This window comes from Schistocerca piceifrons, chromosome 2 (assembly GCF_021461385.2).
Source record: "Schistocerca piceifrons isolate TAMUIC-IGC-003096 chromosome 2, iqSchPice1.1, whole genome shotgun sequence".
Lineage (NCBI taxonomy): Eukaryota > Metazoa > Arthropoda > Insecta > Orthoptera > Acrididae > Schistocerca > Schistocerca piceifrons.
Window position 1 is genome coordinate 849,472,358 of NC_060139.1, and position 21,147 is coordinate 849,493,504.

The 21,147-nt window shown below is 39.7% G+C and overlaps 1 protein-coding gene across 4 annotated transcripts in view; it reads left to right on the forward strand.

The window, feature by feature from the left end:
* The window catches only part of LOC124773431 (2',3'-cyclic-nucleotide 3'-phosphodiesterase-like), a 151,452-nt gene that overhangs the window by 52,586 nt on the left and 77,719 nt on the right, over positions 1–21,147 (forward strand). For 2 of the 4 annotated variants that reach the window (XM_047249404.1, XM_047249403.1), the window contains exon 6: positions 14,461–14,967. In XM_047249404.1, the coding sequence (XP_047105360.1) occupies positions 14,461–14,967 (507 nt within the window). Of the gene's footprint in view, positions 1–14,460; positions 18,345–21,147 lie in introns of those variants that run through there. The other 2 variants (XM_047249400.1, XM_047249401.1) reach the window with 1 other exon arrangement.

Here is a 21,147-nt window from a genome sequence, read left to right on the forward strand (position 1 = left end):
TTGATTTCGAGTCTCATTTTTCAGGTGAGGCTTAGATTCGAGTGCAGCTTAGATTCAAGTAAATACGGTAACCATAGTGTTAGCTGAGTAACCATGTGGATGGTTACCTGAAGGTTTGGGGAGCAAAACCAGTGGACTTGCCAATTGTCTAGTTTGTATGGGCGCAGTAGCTCCGCTATCTTGCAATTCTTTAATTTCAACAGTGACTTTGTCCTGTAATGCAGTGGGAACTTTTCTGGCCTGGTAAAATTTCGGTTGAGCATTGTCTTTCATAGTAATATGTACAACAAAATTATTAGCCGTGCCTAAACCTTCAGAAATGGGTTCAGGGAATTCTTTCAGCAAACAAGCTACACTGCCGTTGGCATTGAATGCAGTCACTGACAACACATTGTCCTGAATTTGAAAGCCAAACAAATCAAAGCCAATTATGTTCTCACAATCACGTGATTGCAGCACAGTGAAAGTCACAGTCCATGTATGCGAGTGATACGTGGCAGGCAAAGTACATTTTTCGAGAATGGGAATGTCTTGCCCATTATAAGCCGCCAGGTGGATGCTAGTTTTAGACAGGCGTGGGGAGCTTAACAGTTCATATGTGCTACGATTCAGCAATGTAACAGTTGCACCCATGTTCAACTGAAGTGTCACATGTTTTCCACTAATATGCAAATGAATAAAAAGTTTGATGGACTAGTGTAGCACTGAAGAAACTGTTTGCTTGCTAGTTTTGTTAATGCCTGCAGCAGACTTTCAGTACACTGCATTTACTATATGAGCCTTGTGACTAGATTTTTGTGAATGGGCAGAATTCTTACGTTTGTTCTGTTGCAAGTATACAGTTTGCAAGTGACCTTATTGCCACAAGCGTAACACTGTGCTTGTCTGGACAGGCAATCTTGCGTTTTTGCTATGAATAGCACCGAGGGCATGACTTAAACCTGTTCACCAACGTAGCCGCCTGTTTAGAACCTGTTCACCGACGTAGCCGCCTGTTAGAGAACTGTTTATGTGGATTGGCACTCATGTGCTGTTGGTGCTTATATTGGGCCAGTTGTGAGGAAGGGATGACTCATCCCGACAAATTGGTGGCTGTTGAAATTTATCAGCTGCTACACACCTGAATCATACTGATCTAGAATTTTCACTATGTGATGAAATGAGGGATCTGACTGTTTCAAGATCTGTTCTCTAAGTTTGACATTAGTTACATTGTGCAATATCACATCATGCAACATAACATCTGAATATAAAACACTACAAGCCCATTTGAATTTGCATTTCCTTGTCATATCCTGCAAATCTGTTACTCGCGGTAAGGTTGCTCTGACCTTTTCTTGCAATGAAAGAATTGATACCTAGCTGCCACCACATTCACTTAGCGATCATAATAGTCAGAGAAACTACAATCTGATCATAGTAAAGTTCACTCGGAGTGGCGTTAGGGAACAGTTTCTGAATGAGGCGAAAGACTGCACTTCCTACTGTTGACAAAAGGTAATGTTGTTTCACAGTATCTGATATTATGTGAGCAGTGATGTGGGGTTCATACTGTTGCAACCACTCCAGTCATTCGGCTTTGTTTTGTGTTAAACTGGTGAAAAGGCAGTATGGCACTTGGAGCTACATTTGTTGCATGCACTGCGTTCGTAGCCTGGTTGGTAACTGCTGTACCATGTTTAGATGGGTTGCAATGTTCTGTGTCTGAAACTGAAACACCTGTGTTAGCGGCGTTGCATCTTTCGCTAGCAGCTGAGCAGGGGATGGGAGAGGTGTGTTACCCTTTCTGGAGTAGGCAAAAGCAATAAACAGACGATGCAAGCAATAAAATAATTACACAAGCAAAGAAAATTTTTGCAGCACCGACCTGAAAGCACAGAATATAAAAAACACTATAAGACACACGTAAACGTAAACAGAGCCCTGCAAAGAAAAGACAACGTAGAATTAAGGCGCCAGCAAAACACAAAAACTTTTGACAAAACAAAATCTGTGGTAGCTTGTGGCTCTGTTAACAGGTTGTCACTATGGTATTCATTCACCTTGTCGCCAAATTTGTTGTGTCTAGGAATCCTGCCTACTTGATTCACTAGACAATCAATCAAACAAGTTGTATTAATGAGTTTTATTACAATAAGAAAATTACAAATACTTAACTTTGTTAAATGTGTCGCAAGCACAGGGCGACATACAAAATAATCAATCTTCTTCCGAGTAGGCAAATACAAGTCTGTGCTACATAGAGAGCCCTAACAATGTGACTAACATTGAAGCTGCTATCCAAGTGGGCCGCCACCAGATGGGGATGGCGCTTATGTCCTTTTCAACTAGGGGCCACTGCTGTTGAGTTGTCATCCTGGAAGGGATGTCGGTCAGCATGCGATTGGCTGACCCTTTTTCGCAGGCTTCTCTGCTTTGTCATTCCTGATTGGCGTGCCAGCGCTTGACTTTACGTCATAACACATAAATTGCCAAGAGGTCCACTACTGTTCAATTACACTATTGGTGTTAAACCATTAGAAACATTAATTGCCGCAAAGCACTTTGCACTAACTATCCAGAATTACTTAATATAAGAAGACCACATAAGTCATAGGAAAAACAGCTGTCAAGTTGAGATTCATTTGGAAAATCTTAGGGAAATGTATTTCATCCATGAAAGAATTGATTACAAAACACTTGTTCGACTGGTTTTTAAGAGTATCGTCATCTGTCTAAGGACTGTTACCAAGTGGAATTAATGAAAAGAGATACAGAGAAATCCAACAAAGAACAGCATGTTTCATCAAGTGATCTGTTACTGGTTGTGTGAGCATTAAAGAGATGTTCAGCAAACTCCAGTAGAAGACAGTACAGTTGAGACTTTGTGCATCACGGAGAGGTTTGTTGTTAGAATTTTGAGAGCTTACGCTCCAAGCAGAGTTGGACAACATATTACTTCCTCCCACATATGTCTCACAAAATAGCTATGATGAGAATATCATAGATATTGGAGCTCATACAGAAGTTTGTCAGCAATCATTCTTCCTGGACACCAATTATGAATGAATGGAACAGAAGCTCCTTCTGCGAGTCCTTAGATGTGGAAAATCCAGAAATTGCTTCCTCCAGTTAGTGGAAACATTGTATTGCATCTTGTTTCAAGCACTCGCAGAACTTAACCAGTTGCTGGAAGTTTTTGTAAAACTTGGAAAAGTTTTGTGTGTTCAGTAGTGGTATAAAATATTAATGTCAAAAAGAATAATAGTTCAAAGACAGAAGAACAAAACAAATGCGCCATTGGAACTCTTAAGCATATTTGATGTCATAACAACAATCAAATACAAATGTGAAAGCAGTACTATCAATGAAGAACAACACTTAGCATTGAAAGCACATTTGTTACATGCGGGTAAAGCAGTACTGAACTCCTAGATGGAGAGTGCTCCCATTTATCAAATGTATGAGAGGTACTAAATAACAAATAATTGCTGGTGACAGAGTTAAGAAAACAATAGATTGCTTCTTACTGTAAACATGATCTATTGAGTTGCAGACAAGCACAACGAAAAGACTTGTACATGTTATGGCTTTCGGTCAAAACCCCCTTCAACAAAGAAAAAAAAGCGCGCGCACACACACACACACACACACACACACACACACACACACACACACACAAGCAACCACATCTCACACATGCATGACTGCTACCACAGGCAGTTCTGACCGGAATGCGACTGTCATGTGAATAGGAATCGGGAGTGGGGTGGAAAGGTGAGAGGCATAGCGGGATGCAGGTGGGGGGAGAGACGAGTAATGTCTAGCAGGGCATGCAGGGTTACAGACTGTCAGGTCCAGTTTCAGGAAATGGTTGGGGGGGGGGGGGGGGGGGGGGAAGGACGTGCAGGTACATTGGCAGATGGCGGCCCACAAAGAGGGTGACGGAATGTGAAACGGGTAGAGGCGATAGGACAAGGGGGCGGAAACTAGTGGATGGAGAGGGTGTACCAAGATGTTTTTGGAAGTGCAAAATGTGTTGTAAGAATAACTCCTGTGGTTGTTTTTGAGAAAAGCTGGTATAGAGGGGAGGATCCAGATCTGGCTTGTGAAGCAGCCATTGAAATCAAGCCTTTTGTGTTCAGTTGCACAGTGCGCCACAAGGTGATCTTCTTTACTCATGGCCACTGTTTGTCAATCATTCTGGGGGACAATTTGTTGGTAATCACACCAATATAAAAAGCTGTACAATGGTTTCAGCAGAGCTAGTATACAACATGACTACTTTCACAGGTGGCCTGGCATTTGATGGGGTAAAATAAGCTTGTGACAGGACTGGAACAGAAAGTGCTTGGTGGGTGGATAGGGCAGGTCTTGCACCTGGATCTTCCACGGGGGAATGATCCCTGTGGCAAGGGGTTGGAATTGGGAATGGGATAGTGATGGACTAGGATATTGTGAAGGTTGGGTGGGCGAAGGAACTCTAGTTTATGAGGATGGGAATGATTTTGGGTAGGATGTCCCTCATTTCAGGGCATGATGATAGATAATCAAAGCCCTGACAAAGGGTCTCAACCAGAGGCTTCGTTGACTCGGTGACAGTCTTGGCTGCAGATTTCTAGACTTGCATTATTGAGTGGGGAATTGTAGGACACCCCTAGATAGGTCAGGGGTGCACTACACAAAGGAAGAGGCTACTCGGGTAGCAGAGTACTTGAGGCGTGCACATGGGTTTTTTTTTAGGCTAGGCAGTAGTGTGAGGTGTCCTGATGAACACTCACCAGTCGACATGCAGGCAGGGAAATCAGGACATGCTCAGTGTAAAGACACTTCAGCCATCAAGATATTAGCAGTAAATTTTCAGAGTGTTCAGAATAATGTTCCTGAATTTACTGCCCTCCAGGAAGTGCGTGGCACAAATTATTCTCGGGACTGAGACCTGGCTGAACCCTGAGATAGGAAGTTTTGAAATATTTAGTGAGGGTTGGAACATGTATCGGAAAGACATTAGACACCGTAGGAGGTGGTGTCTTCATTGCAGTTGACAAAAATATTGTGTCTACTGAGATCGAAGTAGAGTGTGATTGTGAAGTTATCTGGCCACGTTTAAGAGGGCTAGGAGAAATAAAGTTAATTGTTGGGTGTTATTACCGGCCACCAGGTTCCACCGTGATAGTTCTGGAATCATTCAAAGGGAGTCTACACTCTGTTCAAAAATGGTTCAAATGGCTCTGAACACTATGGGACTTAACTTCTGAGGTCATCAGTCCCCTAGAACTTAGAACTGCTTAAACCTAACTAACCTAAGGACATCACACACATCCATGCCCGAGGCAGGATTCAAACCTGCGACCGTAGCGGCCGCACGGTTCCAGACTGAAGCGCCTAGAACCGCTCAGCCACACTGTCCGGCCTACACTCTGTATCGCAGAAGTACCCGAATCATGCTATATTAGTTGGAGGTGACTTCATCCTATCTAGTATAGACTGGGATGTCTATGGATTCATTACAGATGATACAGACAAGCCATCGTGTGAATTATTTTGAACACATTATCCGAAAACTGTCTTGAGCAGCTAAATCGACAGCCAATGCATAATGGAAATATTTTAGATCTGGTAGCCACGAACAGACCAGACCTCATTGACAGTGTCAGTGTTGAGACAGGGATTAGTGATCGTGATGTTGTCGTTACGACTATGGTTACAAAAGTTAAAAAGTTGGTCAAGAAGGCTAGGAGAGTATTCTTAGTAGAAAGAGCAGATAAGCAGTTGTTAGCATCCCACTTAGTAAATGAATCGACTTCATTTACTTCCGGTACGATGGACGTGGAAGAATTATGGGCAAATTTTAAACACATTGTAAATCATGCATTGGAGAAGTATGTACCGAAAAAGTGGTTTACGGTCGGAAAAGACCCACCGTGGTGTAACAGCGCAATTCGGAGAATGCTCAGGAAGCAAAGACAGTTGCACTCGCGGTACAAGAAAGATCGGGAGAATGGGGAGAGGCAAAAGTTAGTAGAGATTCGTGCTGCTGTAAAAAGAGTGATGCGCGAAGCATACAACCACTACCACCGTCACACCTTAGCAAAAGATCTTGCTGAAAACCCAAGGAAATTCTGGTCTTACGTAAAATTGGTAAGCAGGTCGAAGGCCTCCATCCAGTCACTCACTGATCAGTCTGGCCTGGCAATGGAAGACAGCAAAACGAAAGCTGAAATTTTAAATTTAGCATTTGAGAAATCTTTCACGCAGGAGGATCGTACAAACATACCACCGTTTGAGTCTCGTACAGATTCCTGTGTGGAGGACATAGTTATAGACATACCTGGGGTTGTGAAGCAGCTGAATGGGTTGAAAATAAGTAAATCACCAGGTCTGGATGGTATTCGAATTTGGTTTTACAGAGAGTACTCTACTGCATTGGCTCCTTACTTAGCTTGCATTTATCGCGAATCTCTTGCCCAACGTAAAGTCCCGAGCAACTGGAAAAAAGGGCAGGTGACGCCTATATATAAGAAGGGTAGAAGGACGGATCCTCAAAATTACAGACCAATATCCTTAACATCGGTTTGTTGCAGGATTCTCAAACATATTCTCGGTTCGAATATAATGAACTTCCTTGAGACAGAGAAGTTGCTGTCCATGCATCAGCACGGCTGTAGAAAGCATCGCTCCTGCGAAACGTAACTCGCCCTTTTTTCACGTGATATCTTGCGAACCATGGATGAAGGGTATCAGACGGATGCCATATTCCTTGACTTCCGGAAAGCGTTTGACTCGATGCCCCACTGCAGACTCCCAACTAAAGTACGAGCGTATGGGATTGGTTCCCAAATATGTGAGTGGCTCGAAGACTTCTTAAGTAATAGAACCCAGTACATTGTCCTCGATGGTGAGTGTTCATCGGAGGTGAGGGTATCATCTGGAGTGCCCCAGGGAAGTGTGGTAGGTCTGCTGTTGATTTCTATCTACATAAATGATCTTTTGGATAGGGTGGATAGCAATGTGCGGCTGTTTGCTGATGATGCTGTGGTGTACGGAAAGGTGTCGTCGTTGAGTGACTGTAGGAGGATACAAGATGACTTGGACAGGATTTGTGATTGGTGTAAAGAATGGCAGCTAACTTTAAATAAAGATAAATGTAAATTAATCCAGATGAATAGGAAAAAGAATCCCGTAATGTTTGAATACTCCATTAGTAGTGTAGCGCTTGACACAAGTCACGCCGATTGAATATTTGGGCGTGACATTGCAGAGCGATATGAAGTGGGACAAGCATGTAATGGCAAGTGTGGGGAAGGCGGATAGTCGTCTTCGGTTCATTGGTAGAATTTTGGGAAGAAGTGGTTCATCTGTAAAGGAGACCTCTTATAAAACACTAATACGACCTATTCTTGAGTACTGCTCGAGCGTTTGGGATCACTATCAGGTCGGATTGAGGAAGGACATAGAAGCAATTCAGAGGCGGGCTGCTAGATTTGTTACTGGTAGATTTGATCATCATGCGAGTGTTACGGAAATGCTTCAGGAACTCGGGTGGGAGTCTCTAGAGGAAAGGAGGCGTTCTTTTTGTGAATTGCTACTGAGGAAATTTAGAGAACCAGCATTTGAGGCTGACTGCATACAATTTTACTGCTGCCAACTTACATTTCGCGGAAAGACCACAAAGATAAGAGAAGAGAGATTAGGGCTCATACAGAGGCATATAGGCAGTCTTTTTTTCCCTCGTTCTGTTTGGTAGTGGAACAGGGAGAGAAGATTCTAGTTGTGGTACGAGGTACCCTCCGCCACGCACCGTATGGTGGAAATGCGGAGTATGTATGTAGATGTAAATGTAGATGTGGTTCAGTTGTTTCAGTCTGGGGTGGTATTGGGTGACGCAGAGGCCACTCTTTTGTAGCTGGCTCTTGGAGATGGTGGGGGGGATTGGGGGTGTGTGGGGGAAATGAAATGGCATGGGAAATCTGCGGTCTGGAGATGGGTGCCGGTCTGTGAAGGCCTTGGTGAGAACTCAAGCATATTGGGAAAAGGATTTCTTGTCACTGCAGATATGCCATCCCCAGGTGGCAAGGTTTTAAGGTGGGGATTTTTCGATGTGGGAGGGATGGCAGCTGTCAAAATGTAGTTACTGTTGGTAGCTGGTGCGTTTCATGTAAACAGAGTTGTGGATGGAGCCACCAGAGAGAGGAGGAGGAGGAGGAGGTCAATGTCTAGGAATGTGGCATGCTGGGTTGAGGAGGACTAGATGAAGTAAGCAGGAGAGAAAGGTGTTGAGGTTGTGAGGAATGAGGTTAGGGTGTCTTAGCCTCTATCCAGGTCATGACCCTGACCAGGGGTTTGGGAGACTGGGAGTGTTTCTTCTATATGACCCATAAACAGGTTGGCATGGACCTTCAAAGGTACGAGCATATGGGTAGAAGGACAGATCCTCAAAATTACAGACCAATATCCTTAACATCGGTTTGTTGCAGGATTCTCGGACATTCTCTCAGTTTGAATATAATGAATTTCCTTGAGACAGAGAAGTTGCTGTCCATGCATCAGCACGGCTTTAGAAAGCATGAAAGGGTAAAGTTGGTCAACCTGGGCCATCTGGATCCTCCCTCCACCTTTAGCTTCTCTGAACTGTGCAGATGAGAGTTATCCTTATGGCATATTCTCCACTCCCAAAATTGTCCCAGCCTTAACCAACGGTAACTTATTATCTCCATCCCTCCAAACAATAGTTTCCACCCCCTTGTCCTATCACCTTCTCCCTTTTCATGCTTCCCTCACCCTCCTTGTGTGCTGCTTTCTGCGTATATACCCACCTGTCCTTTCCCTTACCTGCTTATCTCGTTTGCCACTCCTCTCCTCTTCCACTTCCCCTTCCCTGCCCCACTTCTGATTGCTATTCATAAGACAGTAACATTTTGGTTGGAGCTGCCAGTGGTATGGGTCAGGTGTGTGTGAGGTATGTTTATGTTTGTTAATGTGTGGTTTCTTTGCTGAAGAACGATTTGACCTAAAGCTATAATGTGTAAAATTCTTTTCGTTGTGCCTGTCTGCATCTCAACGAGCCATCATTATGGTGAATAGCAATCTGTCCTTTTTCCTAATATTGTTGATATTTCAACCTTGAGTTTCCATTGCCTAAGAAATTGCTGGTTCTCAGGTCTGAACTGGTGGACCACAGCATGCAAATTAACCTTATTAACTGCTATGCCGTGTTGCATGTAGAACAGCTTGTGGCATCACTCACGCTGTTGCGGAAGTAACGCCCCACTGTTTCAGAAGTTCTCATTGAGTCTAACTACAGCACCCTGGATGTAGATCTTGTTCTAGTTCTTGTTGATGGTCCTCTGTATGGCATCACAGTTGGATCCTTGCTTTCTGGTTGTTCTGTCACATCCTCTTCACTATGCTGAACTTTGAAGATGGATCCTCCCACAAAGGTTGGTGATCGTCAAAGGGTCTTTAGTTTCCTTGAATGAGAAACCTCCTTCATCAGTCTGAGGCTCAGGGCTGTAGTGGTGCCTCATATGATGGATGAAGGGTCATAATCCTTGACTTCACGCACAATGTCCGATAAGTGAGAGAGGATATGACTTGACATGCAGTAGCGCTTCTGTAAAATTTCTGAGAGTCCCCCTGTAAATACAGACATAAAAATCCATACCAAGTCCCCAGGGTTGTATCTCATTGGTTGGTGTTTGGCGTTATAGTGTTCTATCATTCTCCTGGCCCTCCAGGGTTGTATGCGGGCTAACTGTTCTGTTGACAAGCTGTTCCACATAATCATTGAGAGTATGTTCTGGTTGAACCGCGAATGGTGTATGCATTGCCTTTTTGGCCTCACAACTGTATAGCAGAAAGAACGTTGTGAAGCCTGTAGTGTCTTACTTCACTGTGTTATATGCGAACGTCTTGATGGCAATATACCTTTCTCTGTTCGACATTAACATACATTGAGAGGAAATCTGCCAACCTCTTTTTAAAGAGTGAAGCAATTCGTCTGGATGGTGAGTTCTTGCATGATGTTGCAACGTGAAAGTACCTCTGATATTAGTCATGGCTGGAAAACTTTTTAATGGACAGATATCATCACATGGAGTGCTCCGTGCTTCAAAATGGTGTTTTCTACCAGGAACAAGCATAGGAACTCGGGATCAAGTTTAAAAGAATAGTTGACAATACACTGGATAGATATTTAACCAGACCAGTAGAACAATTCATAATGGGAGGGAACCTCCATGGTATACAACCACTGTAAATAAATTTATAAAGAAACAGAGATTATTTCATAATGGGTGTAAAACAAAATGTAGGGCTATAGATAGAGAGATGCTGAATGAAACGCACTTAGCTAGCAAGAGAGCAGTGTGTGATGACTTCAGTCACTACTGTAACAGAATATTGTCAAGAGATCTCTCACAGAACCCAAAGATATTCTGGTTGTATGTAAAGGCTGCTAGTGCCAACAAAGTTAGTGTCCAGTCGCTAGTGAATGAGACAGAAACTGAAATTGAGGGTAGCCAAGCAAAAGCTGAAATACTTAACTCCATTTTTAAGTGTTCCTTTACAAAGAAAAACATGGGAGAATTGTCCCAATTTAATCCTTGTACCACTGAACAGATGAATGAAATGAGTACTAAAGCCAGTGGTGTTGAGAAACAGCTGAAATCTTTAAAATTGAGAGCAAAGTTCCAGGGCCTGATGGAATCCGTGCCAGATTCTATACTGAATTTGCAGCTGAGTTAGCCCCTCTTCTAACTATAATGTGTTGTAGATCCCTCGAGCAAAAAACTGTGCCCAGTTCTTGGATGAAGGCAAAGGTCACAAAAGTCTATAAGAAGGGTAGTGGAAGTTGTTCACAAAACTACCATCCAGTACCCCTGATATGGATTTGTTGTGGAATCTTGGAACAAATACTGAGCTCAAACGTAAGATGTGATTTGAAGAGCATGACCTCAATGACAACTAGCATGGATTTTAAAAACATCGATCATGTGAAACCCAACCGCACTTTTCTCATATGACACACTGAAAGCTTTATATCAAGGCAACCATGTAGGTGCAGTATTTCTTGGTATCAGAAAAGCATTTGACTCAGTAATGCACCAACGGTAATTGTCAAAAGTATGATCATATAGGATATCAAGTGAAATTAGTGACTGGATTGAGGATTTTTTGATGGAAAGGGCACAGCATGTTATCTTGGATGTAGAATCATCGTCAGATATTAAAGTAGCTTTGGGTGTGCTCCACGGAAGTGTATTGGGACCTTTACTGTTCATGTTGTATATTAATGACCTTGTGGACAATATTAATAGTAAAATCAAGATTTTTGCAGATGATGCAGTTATCTACGATGAAGTACTATCTGAGAGAACCTGCATAAATATTCAGTCAGATCGCGATAAGATTTCAACGCAGCTCAGAGACTGGTAACTTGTTTTAAATGTTCAGAAATGTAAAATTGTGCATTTCAAGAAAGGAAAAAAAAAAGGTCGTATCCTATGACTATAATACCAATCAGCTACCGTTGGAATTGACCAACTCATACAGATAGCTGGGTGTAACACTTTGTAGGGATATGAAATGGAATGATCACATAGGTTCAGTAGTGGCAAAAGTAGGTATAGACATTGATTTATTGGTAGAATACTGGGGAAGTGTAATCAGTCAACAAAGGGTATTGCTTACAAATCACGCATGCAACCGATTCTAGACTGTTGATGAAGTGTGTGGTACCTGTACCAGATAGGACTAACAGGGAATATTGAACATATACAGAGAGGGGCAGCACCAATGGTCACAGGTTTGTTTAATCTGTGGGAGTGTGTCTTGAAGGAAGTGAATTGGAAGACACTCGAAGATAGATGTAAACTATTCCAAGAAAACCTATTAACAAAGTTTGAAGAACCGGCTTTAATTATTATTGTAGGCATATACTACGATCCTCTGTGTATCTCACACGGTGTCATGAAGATAAGGATACAATAATTACTGCACACATAGAGGCAGTCAAACGTTCTTCCCGTGTTTCATATGTGAAGGGGACAGGAAGAAACCCTAATAACTGGTACAACGGGACGTACCCTCTGCCATGCACCTCGCAGTTTCTGTAGTTTCGACAGTGGATACAGCTTTGGTGACAATGTAGTGAATAATATAGTTAGTGCAGACTATTATCCATCAATTCTCTTTTATCTTCTTCAGTACTCTCACCTAGAGGTTGATTTCCATTAGGTGGAATGGTGCTGCTGCAGATGGAATTGTTACCAGGTGTTTCAGGTAATTGCAGCATGTGTGTGCATTGCTGGCATTCCTTACAGTGGCTCCCATTGTGTCTAATGGATTGGTAGAACCTGACGAGTGATATTGCATCTGATTCTGTCTGAATGGTTTGTGATATAAATATGGCTGCAACTTGTTGATGGCCGAAAAAATTGTGTAAGACACTCTTTCTTGACTGCAGGATAATTCATCTTGGACTTGGAGAGTATGCTGGAAGAATAAGCGATCACTTTTTCAGCCCCTTCCTAAATTTGTACTAGAACTTCACCTATCCCGTAACTGCTAGAATTGGCATACAGCTTTCTCTCTGCATATTTGTCTTGCAATGCACTGGAGATGTTAGCACCTCCTTTAAGGACAAGGAAAGACTTCTTTTGCACCTTGTTCCAGGAAAATTTGGCATCTCCCTTGTTTGGTTCTTGCAAGGGACGTGTTCAGAAGTCCTCTTTGAACTGCCATTAGTACAAAAACATTCTGAGAAAGCATCTCACATCACAAATGTGTCAGCGAATCTGAAATCTGTCAGTGATCTTATTTTTTCTGGATTGGAAGAGTCTCCATCACAAGTAACCTTGCACCCCAAGATTTTTATTTGTTGGCTGACAAAGAGGCCCTTTTTCTGTTTCAAGCAGAGACCTGCAATTTGAATGCACTTCATCAAAGCTCTCAGGAAGCTAAGTTGTTCTTCAAATGTCTTTGAAAAAATGACTATGTCATCCATGTAGCAAAGACATATCATTCATTCAAGGTGTCGAAACAGGTTGTCCCTCATTCACTCAGAGATGTCTGCAGCATTACATAGTCCAAACGGCGTAACTTTGATAGAGGCCATTCGGAATTATGAAGTCAGTCTGTTTCCAGTCATTGTTATTAACCTTGATTTACCAGTATCCTTTTTGCGTGTTCATAATTGAGAAGTACATTGCTCCTTTCAAGCATTTAAGGTGTCATCACTGTGCGGCACCTCCACCTCGTTGTTTTAAGGGCCTTATACGCTTGTATTACTAAACCAAATTTACTTTTACAGGTGGTTTAAAACATAGTCTTTTTAATGAAAACAGTTCAAAAGAGTTTGTAGAAGATGTTTTTATTTGTTAATTTATTAAGCTGAATAAAACTAACCGTATTTGGTATTTTTACAAAAATCATGAACTGTACTCTCAGTTTGCAAACTATTAGTAAGAAGTAGGAGAATCAAATTTTATATTCTGCAACCTTATATTGATAAGTTATTGCAAAAAGTTTCAGGTTCACCCTGCAATTATATCCGGAGATGTAAAAAGTTAAACTTCAGATATCTTGTAGTGTGTATTTTTTGGCTGACTTTGCTTCAAATTATCCACATGAAAATTGCTCAAGAAACCTTCTTTTATCATTATTTCACTTGATAGAGCACAAAAAGATGGCCTTGTTTTGTTTCAGGAGAATATTGCCAGAAGAGTGGTGCACTTTTGATAGTTATGGTGTGGGGTCAAACAAATGTGTATATCTGTGGAAGTATTATTTTGTCAAAAGTAAAACTTTTACTTATGTCCAGTGGGAACATGTGCAGATGTACACACAAAATTTGACCAAGATCTGTGAGGCCATGTGGAAACTTTATCCAAAATTAGACTATTTGACATGGAATGCCCCAGATAAATCTTGCGTAATAGCTATAATAATAATGGATAGATTAATTTGTGCTTATACAGATATGTAGGAACAATATTCCTTCCTACATATGATCTACAAATGGAATACAGAGGGAGGAAATCATTCTGTTGCTCTGAGTACCCTTGTGTGTAAATTATTTGGTCACTTACCGAATGCAAATTTCGTTGTATGTTGATGTTTTCCTTAAGTTATTTATTGGTATTAGGTTAGTGACTTGCCTGCTCAAGATAAAATAAGTGAAATTGATGCCTTTGTTAACACTGTTATGACAACATTAACACTGTTCCAGCAACAAATGGCAAATCTTTCGATTAAAATTTTGTTTTACTCAGGTTGCTGAAAGCAAAATAACAGATTCTTAACTGGATCAGAAGCATCATATGCAGTTAATCTACTAATTTCCTCATGCTTTGATATCTCTTACAACTTTGTTGCATAATAATTTTGATTAATTAGTCAGTTAATCAGTTTCTGCTTAGCATTTCTGCTACATTCGTTGTGATATGGTTGTAGTAAATGACAGTAACCTACTATTTTCAGAGATGCTGGAGTACTACACTAAGAGGGGTAAGCTGTTACACTGCACGGCAAAGTTCTGTAAGTGTGGAGAAGTTCCAGATGCTTTGGAATATTCGTCAAAACGTGATGTTCTAGAAGCATATGGAAAATGTTATGATTTGAATGTAGTTGGATTTGTGATGACTCCAAGGACATTTGGAGCACGAGTGAAGCTTAATTCTGAAGAGATGAAACTATGGGGAGGAGAACTGTCATCAGCCACATCTTCACCTCAGAATTCACCTAGAATGAAACAAAAAAGGAATGCAGATCTTTACATAGATGTCAGGGACAGAGAGAGCAAACATGTACCAAATTGTCAAGCATCTCTTATTTGTTTACCAGAGACTGATATTTCATTGCAGCCAACCAAAGGATTTGGTAGTAAAGCTCATATCACACTGGGATGTGCAGATGGGATACAGCCGGTCACAACAGGTTTAGACCTACTTGATGTTATTGATTGTGAAGCATTGTCACATGAAGGAGGTGAGTCTGTCAAAACATTTACATTTTCAAGGGGTATTCTGAGAAATTATGGACAATCAAGGTGGGTACTGTATCCAAACCAAAAAATTTTGGTGAAGTCAGTTTTTACGGGAAATTACTAGATATCATTTTGCTAATGGGATTTATTAAAATATTTGGTACAGTTACTGCCATACACTTGAGCTATCAAAAGAGTGTGGGAATTTTTATGTAGAATGTCAATAAGTTGTAGTGTGGAATGGTAAAACATGCAAGAAAAGTAAAACTATTGATATTTTTATTTCAAGGTTTGTCACGAAAATAAGTGTCATTGAATTCTTGCAAGACATTTCTGTCTGAAAAAGAGTTGTGTAATGCCACATAGTTTGATACTTCATTTATTGCATCACAGTCACTGGCTAAAAAAATTTCAATTACTAGTGTCTGTCAGCTGAACTGTCACTGTAGTTTCTTCTTTTTCTCATATAGAGATTTCTGAAGAAGTGCTTTTGAATAGGACATACTTTATTGGCGGGGGGGGGGGGGGGGGGGGATTTGAATGTTTTAACTTCTAAACATATGGTACAGACAGTAAAGTCTTGGAAACAGAGCTTACTTTTCTTGTGAGGTACAAAATAACCTTTCTGCATTCCACTCCCCCTCCCCTTGTGATAAATACCTCTTTCAGTGCTTTCATAGCTTCACTGGAGACAGGATGGAAGATATAGTTTGCACAATGATTTTGCTTCGGAATGTTGCTTAATCTGCTGACCGAGACATTAAATAAAACTTTTGAATTTGGAAGATAAAAATAAAGTGATTATTCTGCACATGAGTGAAATGTGGTTTTCGTGATACAGTACAAGTAATAGCAAACTCATTGAAAAGATTTATAACAGGTTATTGAAGTAGTGAGTTAAGATCTAAATTACATTGCCTGTCTGCATAACTGAAATATGAAAATGTTCTCTCTCTCTCTCTCTCTCTCTCTCTCTCTCTCTCTCTGTGTGTGTGTGTGTGTGTGTGTGTGTGTGTGTGTGTGTGTGTGTGTGTGTGTGTGTTTGTTTGTTTGTTTGTTTGTTCGTGGTTCATTGTCAGTCAGGTCTTAGCTCCGATCATTTGGGCATCCACAGCCTTTGTTTGTAATTTGTGACATCTACACCTTGTAGAATATGACTCAGACAAATTGTTCTGTTTTTAAGTCACTCAGCATGAGTGTATTACTAAATTTTGGCCTTTATTCACTGATCTCTTCTTGTGTCATAAATTGGAGAGTTTATGTTTTTATCTAGTTAAAAAGTTCAGTTGTTATGGTAGTTAATAATTAAGAAAATAAGTGACTGAAGATGATAGATGGCTTGCAAGGTCAAATATCAAGACTTACATGGGGCTGCAAATGGACAATTAAGATGTGCTATGGGCCTGAACATAAGATTAAATATAGTCATTAATGGATTGGGGTGTCTGCATAAGGTGGACACCTTGTAGTGGGAAAATGTGATATATGTAGTTCTGTACTCGTACCGTATACAATGACTTATGCAAAAAAGAAACAGAGCCCTTAGACAGAAATTTGAGCAAAGTGCTTCAGATGTGGGATTTATTTGATCAACAAAAATATTACTATTGGTCCATGAAATCACTACTTTTAAAATTTTGCCCATCTACATCCCCTGAGATATAATCTTTAAACTATTTTCTTTTAGATATGGCAATTGACTATGCATTTTGATATATTGTTTCTGCAGGATCTTGGTAATTGTACTTTTATTTTAAATCACTGTGATATCAGACAGCATTAATTTAAGCCTTCTGTATTGGATGTGTGCGTAATGCATGTGTATGAGAATCATGGCATTCATAACATAACAGTATGAAAGCAAAATTTCTTTCACTTGCTTATTCTTCAGTAATGTATCCAAACAAATATTTGGATGTCATAATCATTGACTCATTCAGAAGCAGTATGCATAGAATAAATGCCTTCCCAACAGCAATATCAACCATACGCCAGACCAGTCTTACCCACCACCTTCCCAATTTTCTCTCAGTTGCAAAAAGCTGTTCATAGAGTCTATGTGCATACACTCAAAATTATATTTTAATATTTCCAGATTTTTAGTGCACAGCCTTTGGCAAAGTGAAAAAAGTGTCAGTTCTGTTCTAAGTTGTCTTGTACACCACTGACTATTTTATATGGTAGTTACCATGGTGTAAATTATACTTTTGTTAAAATATGACTCTACTGCTAGTTCTGTGTCTTCATCAGTTTGGGTAAAAATACAGTAAGATGTAGGGTAGAAGTGAACACTGCCTAACTATATATGTAAAAGTAATTTTAAGTATTATTCTGGAAAGTGTGTACAGACTGAAAAAGAACTCATTGTCTAACAATGACACAGATATTACTTACATATTTTTTTAATTTTTTTTTTTTAATTTTAATTTTAAATGGATTGAATAATATGCTCTGATAACTTTTGCAAGAACTGTTATATACAAAATAGTGCCATTGTTGAAATCTTTGTGAGAATTTTGCACAGTTGTATAATTATGCAAAATGTGTGAATTAGTTTACTAGGTGTGGAAGGAAACAGCCATTTTCTTGTTAAGTTGTGTGTTTATGAAATTCTGTTTATATGTATCCCTAAAGTTTGTGTAAAATCTATATCAGAATATTTGGCTCTGATATACCTTACTTCTTGAACATGTGTAATTTTGCTTTATGCACTTAAGTAAGGGTGGTTACTACATATTTTCTGTCCCCCTCCCTTCTCCTCCTACATGTAACTCAATATTTTCTCATAACTTGATCCTTTGAATGTCGCAGATGCTGTACGAAATAGAGATTCAAGATTTCAGAAAAATTTAGATAGGATATTTTTTATACTTTTAACTTTCGTATAAAATGGAGGGCGCTACATTAATTTGGAGTAAATGTATGAGTAGATGTATCAGTCAATTGCTTTCTCATTGCTTATGATTAAACAAAGCTCTTAATAAGATTTAAATCTGAGAAGTGAACTATTTGTGGTTTGCTGTGTCTTGTTTTTGGATGCTATTTCATAATTGTACATATTAAGTATTTCCATTTCTTGCCATCTCCACATTTTATACATATTTTAGAAATACGCCAGTTCGTTCACAAAGCATACATTCGTGTATGCTATTGTATTGAGGAAAAATGTTTTCAAGTATAAAACCATTTGGGTATAAGGCTGTGTCATTTTAAAATGTTAAAAGCAACTGTAAATTTAAGTGGTCTAATAGCTAAAAGGATTTTCTTCAGATGGATACTGGCTGTGCAACCTTACATGCATACATCATGTTTTCAAGATGTCTGTGTTTATATATAAAGGTTAATATGTTGAAAAGTAAATAAATAGTGTGTACTGCCAGTTTCTTCTATTACTTTTTTTATGCCCATTGTCTCAATTTATTTTTCCGTATGAGGTTGCAGCTTCAATAACTGTTCTCCCTTGTAGGTACTGTGCAGAGTTTAGACAAAGACCTTTGGAATAAAATACGAATTTCTGTGTATTTACAGTAAATTCCTAGTCATTATTATTATCCTTTATAATTATGTATGTTTATGCTGTTACCCTTAAAGTTTGTGTTTAACAATTGCTAAATTGTCCATGGCCCAGAATCTACTTTAAACTGTAGGTCCCCCTGTAACTGGCTGGGTAAGTGAGATCAGAGGCTGATAGAAGGCAATGGCAGACCTTGTCCAACACGATCATGCCTGTGGTGTTCAAAATCTTTTAGATTGCTGACTGCTTTACTAAGTAAGTTCGCAAGATAGGAATCCTGTAGAATTTTTCAAGAAGATAGAGTACACGTGTCTAGTTACCATACACAATTGAAAATATGTCAACAACAGTGTGTCAAAAATGGCATCAAGAGAACAGAATAATTTAACATTGAAGACAGTAGTCGTGAAGAAATTACTATGTTTATGTTAAGTATTGTTCCCAGAGAAAAACCAAACATTAAGTATAGATTTAGATTTAACCGATCTGACTACTCAAGTACCTACAATAGTTTCCATTCTTTAGGTGATTAAAAGATGAGAAAACTTTTATTTTTGCAGAAAGCAGATTTATAAAAACTATATTTGTTTTTCTGGTTCAAATAAAAATCAGAGATTAATCATTAAGGTGATAAATTATGCTGCTTTAAGTAATAAGCAGCGCATCTATTTGAATGAAGTATCTAAGTGAATTAATTCTTATTATGATTATTACAATTATTGAGTTTCCTTTTTTTTATTAAGTGCAAATGCATATTCATACATGAAGTTGCACATTGGAAAATAAAGTGGTTAATTCCCTGTCATTGACCCCATCACTTTTGGTGGTCATGTTTGTTGCTCTAGCAGAAAGTTACCAAGTTACTGCTGTTGTTGTTGTGGTCTTCAGTCCTGAGACTGGTTTGATGCAGCCCTCCATGCTACTCTATCCTGTGCAAGCCTTTTCATCTCCCAGTACCTACTGCAACGCACATCCTTCTGAATCTGCTTAGTGTATTCATCTCTTGGTCTCCCTCTACGATTTTTACCCTCCACGCTGCCCTCCAATACTAAATTGGTGATCCCTTGATGCCTCAGAACATGTCCTACCAACCGATCCCTTCTTCTGGTCAAGTTGTGCCACAAACTTCTCTTCTCCCCAATCCTATTCAATACTTCCTCATTAGTTATGTGATCTACCCATCTAATCTTCAGCATTCTTCTGTAGCCCCACATTTCGAAAGCTTCTATTCTCTTCTTGTCCAAACTATTTATCGTCCATGTTTCACTTCCATACAGGGCTACACTCCATACGAATACTTTCAGAAATGACTTCCTGACACTTAAATCAATACTGGATGTTAACAAATTTCTCTTCTTCAGAAACGCTTTCCTTGCCATTGCCAGCCTACATTTTATATCCTCTCTACTTCGACCATCATCAGTTATTTTGCTCCCCAAATAGCAAAACTCCTTTACTACTTTAAGTGCCTCATTTCCTAATCTAATTCCCTCAGCATCACCCGATTTAATTAGACTACATTCCATTATCCTTGTTTTGCTTTTGTTGATGTTCATCTTATATCCTCCTTTCAAGACACTGTCCATTCCATTCAACTGCTCTTCCAAGTCCTTTGCTGTCTCTGACAGAATTACAATGTCATCGGCGAACCTCAAAGTTTTTATTTCTTCTCCATGAATTTTAATACCTACTCCGAATTTTTCTTTTGTTTCCTTTACTGCCTCTAAGTCTACAAATGCTAGAAACGTAGGTTTGCCTTTCCTTAATCTTTCTTCTAAGATAAGTCGTAAGGTCAGTATTGCCTCACGTGTTCCAGTGTTTCTACGGAATCCAAACTGATCTTCCCCGAGGTTGGCTTCTACTAGTTTTTCCATTCGTCTGTAAAGAATTCGTGTTAGTATTTTGCAGCTGTGACTTATGAAGCTGACAGTTCGGTAATTTTCACATCTGTCAACACCTGCTTTCTTTGGGATTGGAATTATCATATTCTTCTTGAAGTCTGAGGGTATTTCGCCTGTTTCATACATCTTGCTCACCAGATGGTAGAGTTTTGTCAGGACTGGCTCTCCCACGGCCGTCAGCAGTTCCAATGGAATATTGTCTACTCCGGGGGCCTTGTTTCGACTCAGGTCTTTCAGTGCTCTGTCAAACTCTTCACGCAGTATCATATCTCCCATTTCATCTTTATCTACATCCTCTTCCATTTCCATAATATTGTCCTCAAGTACATCGCCCTTGTATAGACCCTCTATATACTCCTTCCACCTTTCTGCTTTCCCTTCTTTGCTTAGAACTGGGTTTCCATCTGAGCTCTTGATATTCATACAAGTCGTTCTCTTATCTCCAAAGTTACTGCTAGTGGCTACTTAAACATCTCAAGCAAACAGATGAGTCAGGTGGTTCAGTTGAAATTTCCAGAGAAGAATACAACAATTACTCACCACGGCGTATCTCAGAGAAACATTCCATAAATTATTATTATTATTATTATTATTATTATTATTATTATTTTTTTTTTTTTTTTTTTTTTTTTTTTTTTTTTTTTTTTTTTTTTTTTTTTTTTTTTAAGAGAGCTCACCAATACTGCTACAGTGATCAGATTTAGAAAAAAGATCCTCTCTCATTCTCTCATTGTTGTTACAGTTTGTCAGACTGACAAACTGTATTT